Source organism: Microcaecilia unicolor, chromosome 3, assembly GCF_901765095.1.
Source record: "Microcaecilia unicolor chromosome 3, aMicUni1.1, whole genome shotgun sequence".
NCBI lineage: Eukaryota > Metazoa > Chordata > Amphibia > Gymnophiona > Siphonopidae > Microcaecilia > Microcaecilia unicolor.
Window position 1 is genome coordinate 185,592,785 of NC_044033.1, and position 24,104 is coordinate 185,616,888.

Sequence of the window (24,104 nt, forward strand, 5' to 3'; positions counted from 1 at the left end):
GCCACGCACACACCAACTGCATACGTCATTTTGTGTAGTGCTCTGCTGCTGACCAGTGCCTATACAACCTCCAGTTCCCTGCAACCAGACCAGCAACTTCCAATGGCCTAAATCTGTGTGCCAGTGCCAGCCCAGGTGCCCACACCCCTCCCGTCAACCCTGGTCTGTCTGACTCTCCATGCCATCTCTGGGGGTTATTTGGCATTCTAATGCAGGTCAGCAGCTGAATGATTCCTAGAGCTGCATTCAGCAGACCAGGACTGGCTCAAGGAATTGTAGTGCCTTGAGATAGTTTAGATCGGGCCAGTGCCCCTTCCACATCGCTTCTGCCTCTCTTCCCCCCTCCCCCGCATTCTGGCATCCCTTCTCTTCCCCCTCTGCAGCCCTCTCCCCACAGGTCCAGCATCGCTCCTCCTCATCTCTCCCTCTTCCCTCTCCCCCTGTCGCAGTTCCGTAAACCTTGTTTGAATTAACAGCAGTAGCCTGAACACAGATTGCTTTTGGCCAGGTCCTGGTTTTTCCTTCTGCCCTCTGCCACATTCCACCTACAGGAAATTGCATCAGAGGAGGCTGGGTGGCAAAGGGAAGACCCAGGTCCTAGCTGGAAGCAGCCTGTGTTCAGTCTACTGCTGTTAACTCTCACAAGATTTAAAGAACCACGGGGGTGGGGGGAGATTGAGAGAGGTGAAGGAAGAGCAAAACCTTACCTGTAAGTGTGGAAGTAAGGAGAGAGAGACCAGGCCAGAGGTGCAAGAAAAGGGGAAAAACACCAGAACCGCGGGAGGAGGGAGAAAAGAAGAGAGAAGACTTTAAACATTAGAGGTACATAAGTACATAAGTACCGCCATACTGGGAAAAGACCAAGGGTCCATCAAGCCCAGCATCCTGTCTCCGACAGCAGCCAATCCAGGCTTCAAGAACCCAGCACCCCCCCCCCCCCCCCAAAAAAAAAAAAAATTAATAATGTTCAATGGACTTTTCCCTCAGGAATCTGTCCAAACCCCCTAGGGATTCAAACAGGTGAGGTCATAGACTAGGGATTTTGGCATCCTTTATTGCTGGTGCACTGAGCCAGTGCCTCACCTAGTCCAATGGTTAAGCTGGCCCTGCAGCAGACAACTTCTCTATATTTTAACACAATCCCTCCTGATAGTCAAAAGCATTTAACCGGCCAGGATCGGCACCTGGCCAGTTAAATACCCCATAACCGGCTATCTTCAAATTTACAGTGGGTCATGGTCGGCCATGACCCACTGAAAATTCATGGCTAGATGATAGCCGGTTATATCACGTGATATAACCGGCTATCTGCTGATTTTCAGCACAAGTTTGGCAGGCAAAATAAACCAGATATTCAATGCCAGTCACCGGAATTGGCCTGGCATTGAATATCCGGGCTTAGCACCAACCACGGAAGTTAGTCGGGCGAACTCCCACGGTCTGAATATCAGGCCCAGTGTGTCATCTTCTGTGTCTCTGGGCTGGTTGGGAAGGTGCTCATTTATTGTGTACACCCTGGCTAGGCATGCAAGTACATAAGTATTGCCATACTGGGACAGACGGAAAGTCCATCAAACCCAGCATCCTGTTTCCAACAGTGTCCAATCCAGGTTGCAAGTACCTGGCAAGATCTCAAAACAGTACAATACATTTTATGTTGCTTATTCTAGAAATAAGTAGTGGATTATTCAGAGAGTGGAGAAATGTGGAGATGCTACACGTTAGCAGTCATAACTATGATGTTTGCAAAAAAATGCAATTAAAAAGCCGTTTGTGGTCCCTGCAGCTTATTCAGAATGCAGCTGCTCATCTGTTAATGGGGCGTACCAAAGCACCATCACATGACGCCCCCCCCCCTTCATAGCTCTGCACCGGTTTCTGATTTTGTTTCTTTTTTTCATTCAAGGTTTTATTGCTGATACACAAGGCATTACACAAGCCAATATTTATCAGCTGCTTTTAAAAATATATAGACCAGATGAAGCATTGAGATCTGAGAGGACCCCACACCTCTCAGTTCCATCGTTAACAAGAATACATTTTGCTGATGCAAGATCTAGTGCCTTTTCTTCTAGTTCAGGCCTGGTCACAACCCAGTCAGGTTTTCAAGATTTTCACAATGAATGATCTGCATGTACCGCTTCCATTGTACGATGATATATCTCATGCATATTCATTGTGGAAATCTTGGGCCGCGAGGACTGTGGTTACCCACCTGCTCTTGAGTGGAACAGGCTCCCTGCTGACCTCAGGTTCTTGACTGATACTGTTCAATTTCAGAAGCAGCTGAAGACCTTGCTGTTTGCTTGGGCTTTTAAAGATTTATATCTTCTTTTGTTGAACTTCATGGATTTATAATGGGGCAGAGCTGTTTTTATTCAGCTGTTTTAAGAGATTTATTATGGCCAGTTATGGCATCCAGCAATAGTGTGACTGATTGTTATATGTTTTTGTTTTATTTTATGTTGTTTTGTGTATGATTATCTGTTCAGGATGTAGGCAAAATATTAATCCTTAAATAAAAAGAGAAAAATGATGAATAAAGTGATTTCCTGAGCTGAGCATAATAGATGTTGTTCTAGGTGTACCCTTGTACAGTTCTCTGCAGCGTCCCATGCTGGGAGAGGATTGCATTGTAGGAGCTGGCTAGTCTTCAGCCTCATGCACCAGTGGCCTTTGCTAATTTTTAAGTCGGAGCCGCTTGGGTCCAGGAGTGCTGAAGGAGAGCTGACGAATATCTTTCCGTGATGGGTCATGTGACCAAGCAGTGTATGCCAGTGACATCCATCCCCATCAATCCATGTCTTCCTTGAATACCCCCCCTTACCTAGGCTTATGCTACCAGTCTCTCTCCTCCTTCCCTCCCCCCCAAACAGGTTTAGCATCTTTCCTTCTCTCCTACACCAGGGCCAGAATCCCTTCCTGTCCTGGACCAGGTCTAGCATTTCATTTTGCCTTCCCTCCCTCCCTCCCATACCAGGTCCCACATTTCATTCTCCCTTCCCTTCCTCCCAACCATCAGGTCCAGTATCTCATTCTCCTTTCCCTCCCCCCCCCCCCCAGCATCAGGTCCAGTATCTCATTCTCCCTTCCCTTCCCCCCCCAACCATCAGGTCTAGCATTTCATTCTCCCTTCCTTCTCCCCCACAAACCAGGTCCAGCATTTCATTCTCCCTTCCCTCCCATCCACAAGGTCTAGCATCTCTCCTTCTTTCCCCCCCCCCCCACAAGGTCCAGTATCTCTCCTTCCTGCCCCCCCCCCCTACCAACCAGGTTCAGCATCTCTCCTACCTTCACTTGCTCCCCACTAGGCATGGATGCTATTCAAAAACACCATCCTGGAAGCCCAGGCCAAATATATTCTGTGTATTAAAAAAGGAGGACGGAAGACCAAATGGCAGCCGGCATGGTTAAAAAGTGAGGTGAAGGAAGCTATTAGAGCTAAAAGAAAATCCTTCAGAAAATAAAAGAAGGAACTGACTGAAAATAATAAGAAACAGCATAAGGAATGTCAAGTCAAATGCAAAGCGCTGATAAGGAAGGCTAAGAGGGACTTTGAATAAAAGATTGCGTTGGAGACCAAAACACATAGTAAAAAAATTTTTAGGTATATTAAAAGCAGGAAGCCGGCAAAAGAATCTGTTGGACCGCTAGATGACCGAGAAGTAAAAGGGGCGATCAGGGAAGACAAAGCCGTAGTGGAGAGATTAAATAAATTCTTTGCTTCGGTCTTCACTGAGGAAGATTTGGGTGGGATACTGGTGCCAGAAATGGTATTCAAAGCTGACGAGTCGGAGAAACTTAATGAATTCTCTGTAAACTTGGAGGATGTAATGGGGCAGTTCTACAAACTGAAGAGTAGCAAATCTCCTGGACCGGATGGTATTCATCCCAGAGTACTGATAGAACTGAAAAATGAACTTGCAGAATTATTGTTGGTAATATGCAATTTATCCTTAAAATCGACCGTGGTACCGGAAGTTTGGAGGGTGGCCAATGTAACGCCGATTTTTTTAAAAGGTTCCAGAGGAGATCCGGGAAATTATAGACCGGTGAGTCTGACGTCTGTGCCGGGCAAAATGGTAGAGACTATTATAAAGAACAAAATTACAGAGCATATTCAAAAGCATGGATTAATGAGACAAAGTCAACATGGATTTAGTGAAGGGAAATCTTGCCTCACCAATCTATTACATTTCTTTGAAGGGGTGAACAAACATGTGGATAAAGGTGAGCCGGTTGATATTGTGTATCTGGATTTTCAGAAGGCGTTTGACAAAGTACCTCATGAAAGACTCCAGAGGAAATTGGAGAGTCATGGGATAGGAGGTAGTGTTCTGTTGTGGATTAAAAACTGGTTAAAAGATAGAAAACAGAGAATAGGGTTAAATGGTCAGTATTCTCAATGGAGAAGGGTAGTTAGCGGGGTTCCCCAGGGCTCTGTGCTGGGACTGCTGCTTTTTAACATATTTATAAATGACCTAGAGATGGGAGTAACTAGTGAGGTAATTAAATTTGCTGATGACACAAAGTTATACAAAGTCGTTAAATCGGGGGAGGATTGTGAAAAATTACAAGAGGGCCTTACGAGACTGGGAGACTGGGTGTCTAAATGGCAGATGACGTTTAATGTGAGCAAGTGCAAAGTGATGCATGTGGGAAAGAGGAACCCGAATTATAGCTACGTCATGCAAGGTTCCACGTTAGGAGTCACAGACCAAGAAAGGGATCTAGGTGTCGTCATTGATGATACGTTGATACCTTCTGCTCAGTGTGCTGCTGCGGTTAAGAAAGCAAATAGAATGTTAGGAATTATTAGGAAAGGAATGGAAAACAAAAATGAGGATGTTATAATGCCTTTGTATCGCACTATGGTGCAACCACACCTCGAATATTGTGTTCAATTCTGGTCGCCGTATCTCAAAAAAGATATAGTGGAATTAGAAAAGGTACAGAGAAGGGCGACGAAAATGATAAAGGGGTTGGGACAATTTCCCTATGAGAAAAGGCTAAAGTGGCTAGGGCTCTTCAGCTTGGAGAAAAGGCGGCTGAGGGGAGATATGATAGAGGTTTATAAAATAATGAGTGGAGTGGAACGGGTAGATATGAAGCATCTGTTTACGCTTTCCAAAAATACTAGGACTAGGGGGCATGCAATGAAGCTACAATGTAGTAAATTTTAAATGAATTGGGGAAAACATTTCTTCACTCAACGTGTAATTAAACTCTGGAATTCGTTGCCAGAGAATGTGGTAAAGGCGGTTAGCTTAGCGGAGTTTAAAAAAGGTTTGGACGACTTCCTAAAGAAAAAGTCCATAGACCATTATTAAATGGACTTGGGGAAAATCCACTATTTCTGGGATAAGCAGTATAGAATGTTTTGCACTTTTTTGGGATCTTGCCAGGTATTTGTGACCTGGATTGGCCACTGTTGGAAACAGGATGCTGGGCTTGATGGGCCTTTGGTCTTTCCCAGTATGGCAATACTTATGTACTTATGTAGGTCCAGCATCTCTTCTCCCACTGCAGCTCGTTGTGACTCTGGGCAAGTCACTCAGCCCTCCATTGCCCCAGGTACAAAATAAGTACCTATATATAATATCTAAACCACTTAGATTGTAACCACAGAAAGGCGGTATATCAAATCCTATCCCTTATCCTTGCCCCCTACCAATACCAATGTCTCTTATGCTTCTTTTCCTTGCTTCTCCCCCCAGGGCCAGCTTCTTTCCTTCTCCCTTCTCTCCACACCCTCCCCAACTATCAGGTCCATCATCTCTTATTCTCCCTCTTTGGCTCCCCCACCAGATACTGACTCAGATCCACCTCTAAAGCACCAGAAGGTCATTCCTATGGGTAGGTATATCAAATTTCAAATAAACTTAGGAGCATTGCCTGATTGCTTCTGCCACTGGCTCTGCCATCTTTCAATCATTTTGGAAGATGGCAGCACTAGAGGTGGGAGTGATCAAGCCTTGTTCCTGTCTTTACAAGTGAGTAGAGGGTCAGTAGGTCAAAGGAGTGTCTGCAAAGATTCAGGGTGGCCAGAGGAGCATTTTGGGGGATTGGGGACTGTCTGGGGGTTTGAAAGGGGCTATCCTTGAGATCCACAGGAGTCGCCTTTAGCTTACAAGCCTTGCATTGAAAAACAGTGCCATATATAGTTGGGTTTTCAGAATATCTACAATGAATATATATAAGGTAAATGTACATATAATAAGTCTCCAATGTATGCAAATTCTTGCATATTTAATATCTCGGAAATCTGACTTTTGGGGGTCCCAGGACAGGTTCTGGAAACCTATCTGTCACAAAATGCCTAGCCACTCGCCTGGGTCTAATCCTGTGGACACTTAGAGGGTCTATCCCCAGCATAGCTCAGGTCCGCCTGCACCTGGGCATGTGCTCTACACTAGCACCCTCCTCCCAACGATTGGGTCCCATCCACCTCTGGGTGAGTCTCCCACTCTCAAGGTATTCCGTGATTTCTAGGACACTGGGGCCACACTCCCAGTGGTCCCACAGTTCCTAGAAAGCACCCATAGACCCAAAAACACAAACCACCAGAATTCTTAGTCAGTCCAGACAAACAGAGGCAATAAACTAAAAAAGGTTTGTTGTCATAAAAATATTGAACAGTGAACTATAAAAACAGATGGAAAAATAACAGGCAAAAATAATAGGTAACTGAATAAGGATCAATTATAAAACTATCTGAACATTTTATCACTACCTGGATAGTGCTTGGGAAGTACAGAAAATATAGCTGCTCACACATTACAAAATATAACTGCTTACAGAGTCTCAGTAAAGAGGTCTTTTTCTCTCTACTTCAAAACCAAGACTGGAGAAAATTCAAGTATTTCCAGACTGAATTTGAGCTCCTGGGCCAATCAGAGCCCAGAATAACATTTTTTAAAAGTAGCTGGCCAGATCACTGCAGATTACTTTCTCTTTGTATTAAACTAAAGAGGGAACAGTCATTTCTCTGTAACAGCTTTAAACATAAAACATGCACCACCTGCTGGCCAAACTAAAGAAATACATTTCATGAAATATTATAATTCATATGCTGGAAAATTTACCATTTTGCCACACTATCTTTGCATTTTCTTGTTGTCACGGAACGCCTATCACCCACCTGGGGTTATCCCTGCGGCCACATAGGGAGTCTGACCTCAGCACTGCTCAGGTCCGCCTGCACCTGGGCATGTGCTCTTCACTACCACCCTCCTCCCACTGACTGGGTCCTAACCACCTCTGGGTGAGTCTCCCACTCTCAAGTTATCCCCGCTGATTTCTAGGTTACTGGGGCCACACTCTCAGTGGTCCCACAGTTCCTAGAAAGCATTCACAAACCCAACACACAAACCACCAGGATTCTTAGTCAGTCCAGACAAGCAGAGTCAATAAACTAAAAAAGGTTTATTATCATAAAAATATTGAAAAGTGAACCACGAAAACAGATGGAACAAAAACAGCACACAATAACAGGCAATTGAATATGGATCAATATTAAAACTACTTAAACATTTAGTCACTAACTGCATACTGCCTGGGGAGTACAAGAAATATAGCTGCTCACAGGTTATAACTACTCACAGGGTCTCAGTGAAGAGATCTTTCTCTCTCTCCCAATCTGAGACTGGAGAAAAATCCATTATTTCCAGACTGGATTTGAACTCCTGGGCCAATCAGAGCCCAGAATAGCACATTTTAAAAGTATACAGCTGGTTACTTCCTCTCTGTGCTAAACTAAAGAAAGAATAGTCACTTTCTGCCACACTTTTACTACAAGAAAACACCACCTGCTGGCCAATAGGTGAAATACACTTCAAGAAATAATACAGTTTACATGCTTAAAAACCTACTGTTTTGTCACACTTGTGTAAAGTAGGAGTGCTGAAACCCAGTTGACCTCGAGGGCCACAATCAATTCAGGTTTCCATGATTTCCACCATGAATACGCATGATATCTGTAGAGACAGTACATGCAGACAGACCTTTTGCATATTCATGCTGGAAATCCTGAAAAAGCTGACTGGGTTAAGGCCCTCAAGAGGCAGGTTTGTGCACCCCTGGTGTAATGTTTGATCATTAGTGTCCTAGTAAGCATGTCCCTGTTTGGGGGATTCACTCTCTTCTTCTCTCTTTCAGCCAATAAAGGTGGTTGGAGTGAAGGTGCACACAGAGATGGACAAGAAGCAGATTTTGCTGGACCTGAACATCAGGTGAGTACACCACAGTGCAACATGACTATTTCAGGCCTGTGGCCCACAGCTGAAACAATACAGAGAAACTGCAAAGTACAGGGGTTGTCCATGTAGAGGAGTAGTCTAATGGTTAGAGCAGAAGACTGAGGACCAGGCGTGCCCAGCAAAAATCCCACTGCTTCTCTTTGTGACCCTGTCTCAGGTATAAACTTAAATGGTAGGCCCTCTAGGGACAGGAAAATACCTACTATAACTCATCAAGCTGTAGCTGAAAAAGGGTGTGAGCGAAACCATGTCCCCTATTTATAAAAATTTGTATGTTCTACTTTTCTGCACCATTCCCCCTAAAGCACCTCCTGCTGAGAAAGGCTGGACCTGCAGGAACTGGGAGCTCCCCCAAAGCCAATATTCGTACACTGTTTTCCTATGATAAAGCCCACCTCTTCAATGTTGCTTTCGGCACCTAACCTTTATACCTTTCAGGAAATCTAGACTGCCCCTATTTGACTGACTGTACATTTGTCCTTTAGATTGTAAGCTCCTTTGAGCAGGGACTGTCCTTCTATGTTAAATTGTACAGCGCTGCGTAACCCTAGTAGCGCTTTAGAAATGTCAAGTAGTAGTAGTAGTAGTAGTAGTATGACACCTCCTTCTAGGAGAGGTTGGGACTGCCTGAGCTGTTGAACTCCCTTAAAATCAATCCTAACAGCTGATAAATGGGAAAAATTAGGAAGGGAGGTTAAAAAAAGGTGATGGAAAGGCATGAAAAGACAGGGAAACAAGAGCTGGGTGTATATGTCTGTGAATTTATCTTTTCTTTCCAGTTATGTTGGAGATGTTGAAATCAATGTGGAAGTGAAGAAATTCTTTTGCAAAGCTGGAGTGAAAGGGATGCAGGTCAGTGAGACTGCATTTTGTGGACACAAGCGCAGAGTTGGGGAAGTAGCTCTTAAGAAATTGCAGAGTAGGGATTAGATTGGCAGGGAATACAATTTATATGTTTATTTATTTGTGACATTTATGTCCCACATTATCCCCAACAAGTTTGAGTTCAGTGTGGCTTACAATAAACAGTACAGGAAACATAACAAAGAATAATGCATAAGAAAGTAATTTTTTGTAAGAATCCAATTTTACAATACAATATCTTAAACATATTGGGATAGCTATGGATATTTAACATTTAGGAAATCTATTATGAATATAAGTCATTTGCTTATTTCCGATCTGAGGAAGAAGGGCAACCTTCGAAAGCTAATCAAGAAATGTATTGAGTTATGTCCAATAAAAAAGGTATCATCTTATTTCCTCAGCGACCCTCCAGACCGGTCAAGACGCGTGGGTTATGTCCTCCTACCAGCAGAGGGAGACTGAGAAAACACTAAGCTTTTGAAGCCTGTATATATAACCTGTGCAGAACCTCCACTAGCCAGTATTTTCTCAGTCTCAGCAGAGGTAGCAGTTGACAGCCTGTGCAGTCTCCAATAGTCTGGTGAGGTAGTTTGTCATTGGGTCGTAGGATTTTTTCCTTCCAAACTTTATTCTGTTGCAGTACCCTGTACGTGTGTGTAAAAAAAAAAAGTGCTTTGGGGCCCTGGGTCCTGTGGGGCCCAGTTTTTCCCCCTGGGGTGTTACACCTATGTTTGGGTCCCTCCCCCTGTGCTGCTCTCTATTTCTGTTTGCTTGGCAGCTTTGTGCCTCGGCTGCTTTCTCAGTATTGTAGCCTTGAGTGCCTTACAATTTCCAGATGCCAGAGTTAGAGTACTGTGCCTTTAAGGTCAGTTATTCTATTTCATTTTGCTTGCCAGCTTTGTGCCTCGGCTGCTTTCTCAGTATTGTAGCCTTGAGTGCCTTACAATTTCCAGATGCCAGAATTAGAGTACTGTGCCTTTAAGGTCAGTTATTCTATTTCGTTTTGCTTGGCAGCTTTGTGCCTCGGCTGCTGTCTCAGTATTGTAGCCTTGAGTGCCTTACAATTTCCAGCTGCCAGAGTTGGAGTACTGTGCCTTTAAGGGCATTTATTTCTTTATTTTCAGCGGACCGAATGGGGGTTTCGATTCCTTGCTGGAACGAGGGAGCAGCGCTTTCTTCAGTGCTTTTGCAGTGTGAGTGAGTTTTTGGTTTGGCGCGTTTGCGGAACAGCTTTTCCCTTCCCTCGTGGTTTATGGCGGCCCAGCTCCTCCGATGTCGCGCGTGCTTGTGGCGAGGGGTAGAGGCGCCGGGCGCTCAGTGTAGCTTTGCGGTGCGCCTATAAAGGTGGCTGCGGCTCCCCCCGTCTTGACCGCGGAGGGATCGATGGTGTCGGGAGTCTCCGGGTCAGCGGGAGCGTAGGCAGGGCTGCTGTCAGCGGGAACAGTTTCGGCGGGAACGGCCGCCATCTTGAGTCCGACGCGGCCCGTGGAGCCAGCTGTTTTTGGGCCTGCGGCCTCCGTTTTTGGCACAAAAGGGCCTAATGACGGTCCAGGAATGGTGGGCTTTCCTCCAGATTTTGTCTGGACGCGGTATCAGGCCTGGAGATCGGGACCCCCCCCCCCCCCCCCCAATTGGAAGAGGGGGCTGTTTCCGTCTTGGCTGAGAGACCACGGTTAGAGTGGTCAGAGGACAGGCAATGTTTTTCTCCTGTAGCTGCAGAAGCTGCACTTAGTGATCTGGGGGAGTCAGATGGAATTGATGGCTCTCAGGAGCAGGATTGTTGGATTCCTGGAGAGGATCCTTCAGTAGTGCGGATTTTCCATAGAGATGAGCTGTCAGAACTCACAGATCAGGTGTCATCCACCCTTCAGTTTGGTCCTGAGGTGGCTTTGGGGGAAACTGTCCAAGATCCGTTGGTGAAGGGCATTCAGCGTCAGGCGTGATCCTTCCCTATGAACAAGGATCTCCGGGAGATGATTTGACAGGAATGGGATTTGCCGTGTAAGGTGGCAAAGGCAATGGCGAGGCTTTATCCCCTCCCTCAGGACGATAGGGATTCCTTTAAGGCTCCCACGGTAGATGCAGTAGTGACGGCAGTAATTATAGCTACGGCTATCCTGGTTGATGGAGGAATGGCCCTCCGTGATCCTCAGGATAGGAGGTTGGGATCTTTTCTCTAGCGTAGTTTTGTTTTGTCGGCTCTAGCCCTGCAGGCCTCGGTTTGTGGGGTTCTGGTAGCTCGGGCATGTTTTCATTGGGCCAAGAAGCTCCTGGATGATTCGGTAGATGTTGGTTCTTCTGGGGGTCAGGAGTTAGCCAACTTGGACATGGGTTCATCCTTTTTGTCTGAGGCTTTTATGATTTGTTGCGTACTTCAGACAAAAAATATGGCTATGGTTGTGGGTCTCTGCCACTTAAGGGAGCTATGCTCTTTGGAGAAGATTTGGACAAGTTAGTGTGAGGTCTTAGTGTAACCAAGGTTCTATGGCTTCCAGATTTTCGGTTCAAGGCAGGGGCCAGAACTAGTTCCTCGGGGATGGTTTAGGGAGGCTCAGCGGTATAGGCCGGGCAGATCGAGTGGGACCTACCCCTAGCTGTCTGTTCGTCTGTCCAATTTAGATTGTAAGCTCTGTTGAGCAGGGACTGTCTTTTCATGTTAATTTGTACAGCGCTGCGTAAGTCTAGTAGCACTATAGAAATGTTTAATAGTAGTAGTAGTAGTAGTAGTAGTAGGACCTCTAGGGGTCGGTTTTTCCAGCGCACACAGTTCTTTCGTGAGAGTTGTCGCGGAGGGCGTGGCTTTTCCACGGGAGGTTAGTATTCAGGCCGCAATTCCCAATGAAGGTGTGTGGGCTCAGGCTCTGGTGCATGTTGGGGCTCGGCTGAGTCTGTTTTACCAGAGCTGGGCCCAAATCAGGTCAGATCAGTGGGTTCTCGAGGTGTTTCGAGGTGGATATGCGCTGGAATTCGAAAGCTGTTCTCCCGAAGTGTTTCTAGAATCTCTCTGTCAGTCTTGGAGCAAGAGGGCAGCAGTGAGGGACACTCTGCGGTGGCTGCTCGCGTTGGGAGCCGTGGTTCCTGTTCCTTCAGATCAGCAACGCTCAGGGTGCTATTTGATCTATTTTGTGGTCCACAAGAAAGAGGACACTTTTCGTCCCATTTTAGATCTCAAAAGGGTCAATGCGGCACTCAAGGTGCCCTCTTTTCGGATGGAGACGTTGCGGTCGGTCACTGGTGCGGTCCGGAAAGGAGAGTTTCTCACTTCCCTGGATTTGACGGAAGCTTATCTTCACTTTCATTCGTGCGGCCTTTTGGTTCCAAGTTACAGGGTCCGATTTGTCGGTTCCTTGCAGAGAAGGCGCCGACGGCCCGTACTTATCGTCAGGTCCTGGGCCTGATGGCGGCGACCATAGAGGTAGTTCCGTGGGCCAGGGCGCACATGCGTCAGGTACAGTCAGCTCTGCTAAGTCGTTGGTCCCCTCTGTCGCAGGACTTGGAGATGTGTTGTCCGCTGTCGGTGGTCCCTCATCTCAGTCTCCACTGGTGGCTCAACCCGCGCAATTTGGGAAAAGGAATGCCGTTGGAGTCCCCACAGGGGCTGGTAATGGTCACGGATGCCAGTCTGCAAGATTGGGGGGCACATTGTCTCGGTCAGGTAGCTCAAGGCTGCTGGTCTCGGGCAGAAGCAGAATGGTCCATCAACCGGCTGGAAACTCGGGCCATTCGAGTGGCGCTCCAGGCCTTGCCGTCGGTGGTTCGCCACAAGGCAGTCCGAGTGCTCTGCGACAACGCCATGGCAGTAGCGTATGTCAACCGTCAAGGGGGGACGAAGAGCCTTGGCAGTGCAGTTGAACTCATCTTCAGGCTCTCTTGGCAGCGCATGTGGCCGGGGTAGGTCACATAGATGCAGATTATCTCAGCAGGCACACTCTAGATCCCAGAGAGTGGTCTTTTCTTCGGTCAGTGTTCCAGTGAGTTGTGTCGGTCTGGGGACTTTCGGTGATAGATCTTAGGGCAACGACTCGCTATGTGCAAGTTCAGAGATTTTTTTTTTTTTCAGTCGCTGAAGAGACCCTCGAGCAGAGGGAATCGACGCTCTTCTGTTGCCTTGGCCTCGGGAGTGGCTGTATGTGTTTCCTCCGTGGCTGTTAGTCGGTCAAGTAATATAGCGCATCAAACTTCACTCCGGTCGGGTGATTCTGGTGGCTCCGGATTGGCAGTGTCGACCATGGTACGGAGACCTGGTGCGGTTGGCAGGGGCGGCGGCCCTGCCTTTGTTGAGATCAGTTCTGTGTCAAGGCCCGATAATCATGCCGGATCCGGCTCGGTTTTCGTTTATGGCTTGGCTCTTGAGCGGCACAAGTTGAAGAGGGGGCTTTCGTCCAGTGGCTTTGCTACGATGTTGAGTTCCCGTAGACGATCCACTTCCTTGGCGTATGTCCGGGTTTGGAGAATCTTTGAGCACTGGTGTGAAGACCATCGAGTTCGGCCGTGTCGCTCTTCGGTGGCGGAAGTTTTGGAATTTTTGCACGATGGTGTTGATAGGGGTCTGGCCTTATCTACACTGAAGGTTCAGGTGGCAGCTTTGTCATGTTTTCGTGGGAAGCTTCAGTGAAAGTCCTTCGCTTCTGTGCCTGAGGTAGTGCGTTTTTTGAAGGGTGTTAAGTTGCTGCGTCCGCCTCAGTGACGGATGGTGCCTCCGTGGGATTTGAAGCTAGTTTTGGATGCTTTGATCGGGCCTCTGGTATCGGCATCTTGTAAGGATTTATCTTTAAAGACGGTCTTGTTGGTGGCGATTACTTCAGCACGGAGGGTTTCAGAGCTTCAGGCTTTGTCTTGTAGGGAACCATTTTTGTCCTTTCTGAGGGAAAGGTTTCGTTGCGGACGGTGCTTTCCTTTTTTGCCCAAGGTGGTTTCCGAGTTCCATATTAATCAGATCATCTCTCTGCCAGTGTTGGGTGATATGGCTGGAGATTCGGAGCAGCGTGGTATTGCCAAGCTGGATGTCAGGAGAGTTTTGAGTTATTATCTCTCTGGAACTCAGGACTTCAGAGCCTCTGACCGTTTGTTCGTTCTTCATGCTGGCCCAAAGAAGGGTGCAGCGGCTCCTAAGGTGACCATAGCACGGTGGTTGAAGGAGGCGGTTTCATCTGCTTACTTGGTGAAGGGTCCTGTGGTGCCTAGGGGCTGGTCTGCTCATTCCACTAGGGGAATGGCAGCCTCGTGGGCGGAGAATAGTATGATTTCTCCGTTAGATATTTGTCGGGCTGTGGTTTGGTTTTCGTTGCATTCCTTTGTGAAGCATTATAGGATTCCTGTGCATGCAAAGGACAAGGTGCGCTTTGGGGCAGCAGTTTTGACCTCTGGCCTTAGTAGGTCCCTCCCGTAAGTTAGTTACTGCTCTGGTACGTCCCACGCGTCTTGACCGGTCTGGAGGGTCGCTGAGGAAGGTGAAATTAGATCTTACCTGCTAATTTTCTTTCCTCTAGACCCTCCAGACCGGTCAAGAGCCCGCCCTGTCTGTATTGGAGGCCAGGAGGTGTGTGTGTTGGATAATTCTTGGCTTCTGTAGATTGTTGTTTCTCTAATTGCAGACTCTGTTTATTTCTGTTTTGTGATAGGAGTCTGGGACAGGTGGGGCTCTTCTTTGATGGTCCACCTGTAGAAGCCCAACTGTTTTATCAAAGGCAAAGGAACATGTTTCCGTAAGAGCAAGCGGAAGATGTTTCTTGTTTTTGCAGTTTACTGTGACCACGTACAGGGTTGCTAGTTGTTGTTAGTGTTTTTTGTTTCTCTGCTTTGTCAGGGTTATACTGGCTAGTGGAGGTTCTGCACAGGTTATATATACAGGCTTCAAAAGCTTAGTGTTTTCTCAGTCTCCCTCTGCTGGTAGGAGGACATAACCCACGCGTCTTGACCGGTCTGGAGGGTCTAGAGGAAAGAAAATTAGCAGGTAAGATCTAATTTCACCTTTCTTTTCCATGTTTTATTTTGTTTGATTTCTATTGATAACCTTTAAGAGTGGACTAACACGGCTAACACACCTCTCTTATTATGAATGAGAAATTGTACGTGAAGCAAAGAGAAAGTTAGTGGTAAATAGAGTAATAACCAATTCAGGTAATAATTAATTGTTTGAGGTATGGTTGTTCTTTGTGAGGGTTTGTTTGAATAGGAATGATTTGAGGATTTTGCAGAATCTAGTATATTCCTATATATTTCTTATTTTGGGTGGTAAGGAGTTCCACCATTTGGTTCCTAGGTAACTGAAGTCTGCAGAGTGGACAGTTTTATAGATCACATTTTTGCCATTTAGTATTTGAAAGATAAAGGTACATAATTTGAAGGTAATTCTCACTTTGATGGGAAGCCAATGTAATTTGATTTCTCCGAGGACAAGCAGGCTGCTTGTTCTCACTGATGGGTGACGTCCACGGCAGCCCCTCCAATCGGAAACTTCACTAGCAAAGTCCTTTGCTAGCCCTCGCGCGCCCGCGCGCACCGCGCATGCGCGGCCGTCTTCCCGCCCGAAACCGGCTCGAGCCGGCCAGTCTTCTTTTGTCCGCACTCGGTACGGTCGTGTTTTCGCCGTGTCGAGCCCCGGAAAGTCGACCTCGCGCGTCCAATTTGTTTTGAACGTGTTTTTTTCCTTCGGGAAAGCTTTGTCCTAGTCGGGAAGTGCTCCGGAAACCCCCCGCCGGGTTTCGTGTAAATCCTCCCCGTACTTCCAGCTTTTTTGCCCCGGTAAGTTTTCTTTCGTCGTCGGGGTAGGCCTCTTTTCGGCCTCGGTCGAGATTTTTCTCCCTCTAAATTTGGTGCTTCAAATTTCGCCATTTCGGCTTTTGATTTCGCCGGCGTGATTTTTCCGCCCATGACATCGAAGCCTTCCAGCGGCTTCAAGAAGTGCACCCAGTGCGCCCGGGTTATCTCGCTCACTGATCGACACTCGTCGTGTCTTCAGTGTCTGGGGGCCGAGCACCGCCCTCAGAACTGCAGTCTGTGTTCCCTGCTTCAAAGGCGGACTCAGGTAGCGAGACTAGCCCAGTGGAACGTGTTGTTCTCGGGCTCTTCGTCGGCATCGGCACCGGGATCTTCGAGTGCATCGACGTCGTCAGCGTCCAGACCATCTTCCTCGGCCGCCCCTGCATCGAGTGCATCGAGGCATCGGGCCTCTGCATCGGCGCCGAGACATCGGATAGCTGCATCGACGTCGGTGGTACCAGGACCTCGTCTGCTGATGTCGTCGGACGGTGGTGCATCGGGTGGAGTGCAGGTGAGGGCTGTCCATTCCCCTGCTGGTGGCGGTGAGCCCTCGGGTGGGTCTCCGCCTACCCTGAGGGCTCCTGCGGTACAGCCCCCCCGAGATCGACCTTCTTCAGTCTCGGCCCCGAGGAAGCGACGGATGGATTCGACGTCCTCCTCGTCGGTGCCGGGGAGCTCCGGTGACATGCTTCGGAAGAAATCGAAGAAGCATCGACACCGGTCTCCTCCCCGTGTCGGCACCGAGAGCTCTGGGTCGCCGAGGGATTCGGCACCCAGCAGGCATCGGCACCGAGAGGACCGCTCACCCTCTGTTCAGGAGGTGTCGATGCGCTCCGCTCTGGACAGCCCGGAACAGCCTCCACGCCCGGAACAGGTACTGACGTCGACGCCTGCATCGACCTCTCAGCCTTTCTCTGCAGCCGCTCTAAACGAGAGCCTCCGGGCCGTTCTCCCAGAGATTCTGGGAGAGCTGTTGCGCCCTACCCCTCCGGTACCGGCGGTGCTTGCGCCACCGGTACCGTCGAGCGTGGCGCCGGCTGGCCCATCGCCCAGGTTGAGGTCCCCGACGTCGGTACCGCGTGCGGTACCGACCGCGGCCACCTCCCAGGAAGGCTCCCCGACTACGTCGGCGGAGGGAGCTTCGCCGATGCGGGCGAGGGAGTCTACCTCTCGACGCCCCCATCGTGGACGGGGTTCCACGGAGTCGAGCAGGGCGAGGTTGCAGACACAGGTCCGTGAACTTGTGTCTGACACCGAGGGTGAGGCCTCGTGGGAGGAAGAGGAAGATCCCAGATATTTCTCTGACGAGGAGTCTGAGGGTCTTCCGTCTGATCCCACTCCCTCTCCTGAGAGACAGCTTTCTCCTCCCGAGAGTCTGTCTTTTGCCTCCTTTGTCCGGGAGATGTCTACGGCCATCCCCTTCCCGGTGGTTGTGGAGGACGAGCCCAGGGCTGAAATGTTTGAGCTCCTGGACTATCCTTCTCCACCTAAGGAAGCGTCCACTGTTCCCTTGCACCATGTCCTGAAGAAGACATTGCTTGCGAACTGGACCAAGCCATTAACTAATCCCCACATTCCCAAGAAGATCGAGTCCCAGTACCGGATCCATGGGGACCCAGAGCTGATGCGCACCCAGTTGCCTCATGACTCTGGAGTTGTGGATTTGGCCCTAAAGAAGGCTAAGAGTTCTAGGGAACATGCTTCGGCGCCCCCGGGCAAGGACGCTAGAACCTTAGACTCCTTTGGGAGGAAGGCCTACCATTCCTCTATGCTCGTGTCCAAGATCCAGTCTTACCAGCTCTACACGAGCATACACATGCGGAATAATGTGCGGCAGTTGGCGGGCTTGGTTGATGCTCTTCCCCCTGAGCAAGCCAAGCCTTTTCAGGAGGTGGTCAGGCAGCTGAAGGCGTGCAGAAAATTCCTGGCCAGAGGAGTTTATGACACTTTTGATGTTGCGTCCAGGGCCGCTGCTCAAGGTGTGGTGATGCGCAGGCTCTCATGGCTGCGTGCCGCCGACCTGGAGAATAGAATCCAGCAGCGGATTACGGACTTGCCTTGCCGTGCGGATAACATTTTTGGCGAAAAAGTCGAGCAGGTGGTAGAGTCTCTCCACCAGCGGGACACCGCATTCGACAAGTTCGCCCGCCGGCAGCCTTCAGCTTCTACCTCTACAGGTAGACGATTTTTCGGGGGAAGGAAGACTGTTCCCTATACTTCTGGCAAGCGTAGGTACAATCCTCCTTCCCGACAGCCTGCGGCCCAGGCTAAGCCCCAGCGCGCTCGCTCTCGTCAGCAGCGTGCGAATCAGCAAGGCCCCGCGGCTCCCCAGCAAAAGCAAGGGGCGAGCTTTTGACTGGCTCCTGCAGAGCATAGCCGACATCCAAGTGTCAGTGCCGGGCGACCTGCCTGTCGGAGGGAGGTTGAAAGCTTTTCACCAAAGGTGGCCTCTCATAACCTCCGATCAGTGGGTTCTCCAAATAGTCCGGCAAGGATACACCCTCAATTTGGCCTCTCAACCTCCAAATTGTCCACCGGGAGCTCAGTCCTACAGCTTCCAGCACAAGCAGGTACTTGCAGAGGAACTCTCCGCCCTTCTCAGCGCCAATGCAGTCGAGCCCGTGCCATCCGGGCAAGAAGGGCTGGGGTTCTATTCCAGGTACTTCCTTGTGGAAAAGAAAACAGGGGGGATGCGTCCCATCCTAGACCTAAGGGCCCTGAACAAATATCTCGTAAAAGAAAAGTTCAGGATGCTTTCCCTGGGCACCCTTCTCCCCATGATTCAGCAAAACGATTGGCTATGCTCTCTGGACTTGAAGGATGCCTACACACACATCCCGATACTGCCAGCTCACAGACAGTATCTGCGATTTCAGCTGGGCGCACGCCACTTCCAGTACTGTGTGCTACCCTTTGGGCTCGCCTCTGCGCCCAGGGTGTTCACAAAGTGCCTAGCTGTGGTAGCAGCGGCGCTTCGCAGGCTGGGGGTGCACGTGTTCCCATATCTCGACGATTGGCTGGTGAAGAACACATCCGAGGCAGGAGCCCTGCAGTCCATGCAGATGACTATTCGCCTCCTGGAGCTACTGGGGTTTGTGATAAATTACCCAAAGTCCCATCTTCTCCCAGTGCAGAAACTCGAATTCATCGGAGCCCTGCTGGATTCTCGGACGGCTCGCGCCTATCTCCCAGAGGCGAGGGCCAACAACTTGTTGTCCCTCGTCTCGCGGGTGCGAGCGTCCCAGCAGATCACAGCTCGGCAGATGTTGAGATTGCTGGGCCACATGGCTTCCACAGTTCATGTGACTCCCATGGCCCGCCTTCACATGAGATCTGCTCAATGGACCCTAGCCTCCCAGTGGTATCAGGCCGCCGGGGGTCTAGAGGACGTGATCCACCTGTCCACGAGTTTTCTCGAATCCCTGTATTGGTGGACGATTTGCTCCAATTTGACTCTGGGACGTCCCTTCCAAATTCCTCAGCCTCAAAAAGTGCTGACCACGGATGCGTCTCTCCTGGGATGGGGAGCTCATGTCGATGGGCTTCACACCCAAGGAAGGTGGTCCCTCCAAGAAAGCGATCTACAGATCAATCTTCTGGAGTTGCGAGCGATCTGGAACGCTCTGAAGGCTTTCAGAGATCGGCTGTCCCACCAAATTATCCAAATTCAGACAGACAATCAGGTTGCCATGTACTATGTCAACAAGCAGGGGGGCACCGGATCTCGCCCCCTGTGTCAGGAAGCCGTCAGCATGTGGCTCTGGGCTCGCCGTCAAGGCATGGTGCTCCAAGCCACATATCTGGCAGGCGTAAACAACAGTCTGGCCGACAGGTTGAGCAGGATTATGCAACCTCACGAGTGGTCGCTCAATTCCCGTGTGGTGCGACAGATCTTCCAGGCGTGGGGCACCCCCCTGGTGGATCTCTTCGCATCTCAAGTGAACCACAAGGTCCCTCAGTTCTGTTCCAGGCTTCAGGCCCACAGCAGACTGGCGTCGGATGCCTTCCTCCTGGATTGGGGGGAAGGTCTGCTGTATGCTTATCCTCCCATTCCTCTGGTGGGGAAGACTTTGTTGAAACTCAAGCAAGACCGAGGCACCATGATTCTGATTGCTCCCTTTTGGCCGCGTCAGATCTGGTTCCCTCTTCTTCTGGAGTTATCCTCCGAAGAACCGTGGAGATTGGAGTGTTTTCCGACCCTCATCACGCAGGACGAAGGGGCTCTTCTGCATCCCAACCTCCAGTCCCTGGCTCTCACGGCCTGGATGTTGAGGGCGTAGACTTTGCCTCTTTGGGTCTGCCAGAGGGTGTCTCCCGCATCTTGCTTGCTTCCAGGAAAGACTCCACTAAGAGAAGTTACTTCTTTCATTGGAGGAGGTTTGCCGTCTGGTGTGACAGCAAGGCCCTAGATCCTCGCTCTTGTCCTACACAGACCCTGCTTGAATACCTTCTCCACTTGTCTGAGTCTGGTCTGAAGACCAACTCCGTAAGGGTTCACCTTAGTGCAATCAGTGCATACCATTACCAAGTGGAAGGTAAGCCGATCTCAGGACAGCCTTTAGTTGTTCGCTTCATGAGAGGTTTGCTTTTGTCAAAGCCCCCTGTCAAGCCTCCTACAGTGTCATGGGATCTCAATGTCGTTCTCACCCAGCTGATGAAACCTCCTTTCGAGCCACTGAATTCCTGCCATCCGAAGTACTTGACCTGGAAGGTCATTTTCTTGGTGGCAGTTACCTCGGCTCGTAGAGTCAGTGAGCTTCAGGCCCTGGTAGCCCAGGCCCCTTACACCAAATTTCATCACAACAGAGTAGTCCTCCGCACTCACCCTAAGTTTCTGCCAAAGGTTGTGTCGGAGTTCCATCTGAACCAGTCAATTGTCTTGCCAACATTCTTTCCCCGTCCTCATTCCTGCCCTGCTGAACGTCAGCTGCACACATTGGACTGCAAGAGAGCATTGGCCTTCTATCTGGAGCGGACACAGCCCCACAGACAGTCCGCCCAATTGTTTGTTTCTTTTGATCCCAACAAGAGGGGAGTGGCTGTAGGGAAACGCACCATATCCAATTGGCTAGCAGATTGCATTTCCTTCACTTACGCCCAGGCTGGGCTGGCTCTTGAGGGTCATGTCACGGCTCATAATGTTAGAGCCATGGCAGCGTCGGTAGCCCACTTGAAGTCAGCCACCATGGAGGAAATTTGCAAAGCTGCGACGTGGTCATCTGTCCACACATTCACATCTCATTACTGCCTGCAGCAGGATACCCGACGTGACAGTCGGTTCGGGCAGTCAGTTCTTCAGAACCTGTTTGGGCTTTAGGATCCAACTCCACCCCCCGAGGGCCCTGTTTGTTCTGTTCCAGGCTACACTCTCAGTTAGTTGGTAAATTTTTTAGGTCAATCTCAGTTATGTCCTCGCCGTTGCGAGGCCCAATTGACCAATGTTGTTGTTTTGAGTGAGCCTGGGGGCTAGGGATACCCCATCAGTGAGAACAAGCAGCCTGCTTGTCCTCGGAGAAAGCGAATGCTACATACCTGTAGAAGGTATTCTCCGAGGACAGCAGGCTGATTGTTCTCACAAACCCGCCCGCCTCCCCTTTGGAGTTGAGTCTTCCCTTGAAGTGTATTGTTTTGCTACATACTGGACTGGCCGGCTCGAGCCGGTTTCGGGCGGGAAGACGGCCGCGCATGCGCGGTGCGCGCGGGCGCGCGAGGGCTAGCAAAGGACTTTGCTAGTGAAGTTTCCGATTGGAGGGGCTGCCGTGGACGTCACCCATCAGTGAGAACAATCAGCCTGCTGTCCTCGGAGAATACCTTCTACAGGTATGTAGCATTCGCTTAATAAAGGGGAGGCATTTTCAAAACGAGAGATTTTATATATGAACCTGGATGCAGTGTTTTGAGCTGTTTGGAGTTTTTTCAACAGGTACTCCTTACAGCCAGCATATATGGCATTACAATAATTGAATTGGGATAATGTTAATGATTGTACCATTTCTGATGAGAAATAGGGTCTGATCCTTTTTAGATTCCAAAGAGACCTGAAAGATTTTGTGATTACTGAGGAAACTTGAGTATCAAATGTTAAATGTTTGTCTATAATTATACCTAGAATTTTCAGATTATTGTCAATGGGGAATGAAGTGTTGTCAGTTGTGAAACTGTTGTAGTCGTTTTGGTCAAATAGGTTGGTAATGACCATGAATTTATTTTTTTCTTTATTTAGCTTTATTTTCGATTCTGAGGCCCAGGTTTCCATCAGATTTAAGCCAAGTTTTGCCTTTTGTAAGATGTCTTTAATGTTCTTTTTGAAGGTTATGTATATGGTAACATCGTCAGCATATATGAATGTTTTGAATCCTTCTGTTTCTAGTCTGTTGCATAGTGGTGACATCATTACATTAAACAGAATGGGTGATAATGGAGAGCCCTGAGGGATGCCACAGTCCGGTGACCAAGGAGAGGATAAGGTCCCTTTCATTTTTATTTTGTAAGATCTTGATTTCAGGAGTCCTTGAAACCATCTGTGGACTGTGCCACATATACCAAAGTTGTCTAGTACATTTAGTAGGATATTATGATCTACTACATTGAATGCACTAGACATATTGAACTGCATTATTAAGATCTTAGACCCTATGCTAATTTCTTTTCTGAGATTTGATACTAGGGTAGTAAGGACAGTCTCGGTGCTATAGCATGGTCTGAAACCTGATTGCAATTTGTGTAGTAGGGAGAAATGTGAAAGGTAGTCCATAGTTTGTGCTGCTACTATTCCTTCCATCAGCTTTATCATCAAAGGAATGGAGGCTACTGGTCTGTAGTTTGTTACATCAGTTATGGTAACGGAATTGTTTTTTGGTATTGGTGTTAGAATAATAGAACGTTTATTATCAGGGAAAGTGCCATGACAAGAAGTGTGCATTAGGTGTGCAGAAGGAATATGGCAAGTTACCCAGTTCTAGGCTGGAGAGTTTTTGGCCATTCCTGGTTTTGAACTTGCATCCCAGAGCAGGGTGGGGTTTGAAGTACCTGATCCAGCCTGTTGAAATCAGTTTTGCAAGTCTCATAATGCACCAAGATGAAGTGGTCAGAAATCCAGGACTGTCCCAAAGTCTCTAGCCTGGAACTGGGTAACTTGGCATTTCTGAATCCGGCTTCTTCCACCGCAGCGCGTTGTGACCTTGGACGGTCACTTAACCCTCCATTGCCTCAGGTACAGACTTAGATTCTAAGCCATTTGGAGCAGAGAAATAATTACTGTACCTGAATTGTAACTCACTTTGAGCTCAGATTTGGAAAAAGGATAAGTAATTTTATGTTGTCTTGGAAAAGGACAGATTATCAGATTTAATAAATATAAATGTAAAGGTGTGGAGGGAGGGGTCCAGCAGTACAGAGGAGAAAGACTGTCAGTCTTCAGGACTGTGCAAGAGGGGTGTAGTGGAGAGTTGGTTTCTGAATACTTATTGCAAGCACTCTGTTTGTTGTATGAAAGCCCATTGTCTGTGGAGGTTTTGCATTTTGCCCTATGCCCTTATGATGGTCTTTCACTGTTTCCCCAGCTGCATGGGATGCTGCGTGTAATCCTGGAACCTCTAATTGGCGATGTTCCCATCATAGGGGCTCTGACCCTCTTCTTCATCCGCCGGCCGGTGAGTGTGGACCTCTATCTGTTGTGGTCATGGGCCTCCGCTCTCTGTCTTCTCTGGCAGATAGGTAGAATATTTTGCATTAGTGATACTGGTTTAACTCACTGCTTGCACAGTCACATTAATCAGTGCCATGTCTAAAGAAGATAGGACTTGGTTACCTTGCAACTCTAAAACAAGTGACCCATTTTTGTAGCAAAAGGGAACATTGGGATGGGGGAGGTTAGATATTGTGCACTTTCTAGCACTGCCCTTTACCCCTGGGATTTACAGTCCATCTTTCACAATGGTCCCCCCCCCCCCCCCCCCATGAACTGAGCAGTAACATCCGTCCATGGAATCAGGGCCCTCACAATCTGCTCATGGTAGAAGAACTCCTCTCTTTATGGGATCAGGATCCCCATCATCATCTTATGGTACAGAAGCCCCTCCCACCATGTCATCAAGACCTCCACCATCTGCTCATGGTACAGTACAGGACTGTCTAACAGACCGTCATTCAGTCTCCAGTACACAAGTCCCCAGGCTTTGCTCCCTCCAGACAGCCCTACCCAAACTAAAGCATGGT

At 48.7% G+C, this 24,104-nt stretch overlaps 1 protein-coding gene across 1 annotated transcript in view; it reads left to right on the forward strand.

Annotated features, from left to right (window-relative positions):
* Positions 1-24,104, forward strand: part of ESYT1 (extended synaptotagmin 1) — a 179,329-nt gene that overhangs the window by 85,961 nt on the left and 69,264 nt on the right. The window contains exons 4-6 of the mRNA XM_030196761.1: positions 8,158-8,231; positions 9,038-9,110; positions 23,450-23,539. Coding sequence (XP_030052621.1) covers positions 8,158-8,231; positions 9,038-9,110; positions 23,450-23,539 — 237 coding nt within the window. The remainder of the gene's footprint in view (positions 1-8,157; positions 8,232-9,037; positions 9,111-23,449; positions 23,540-24,104) is intronic.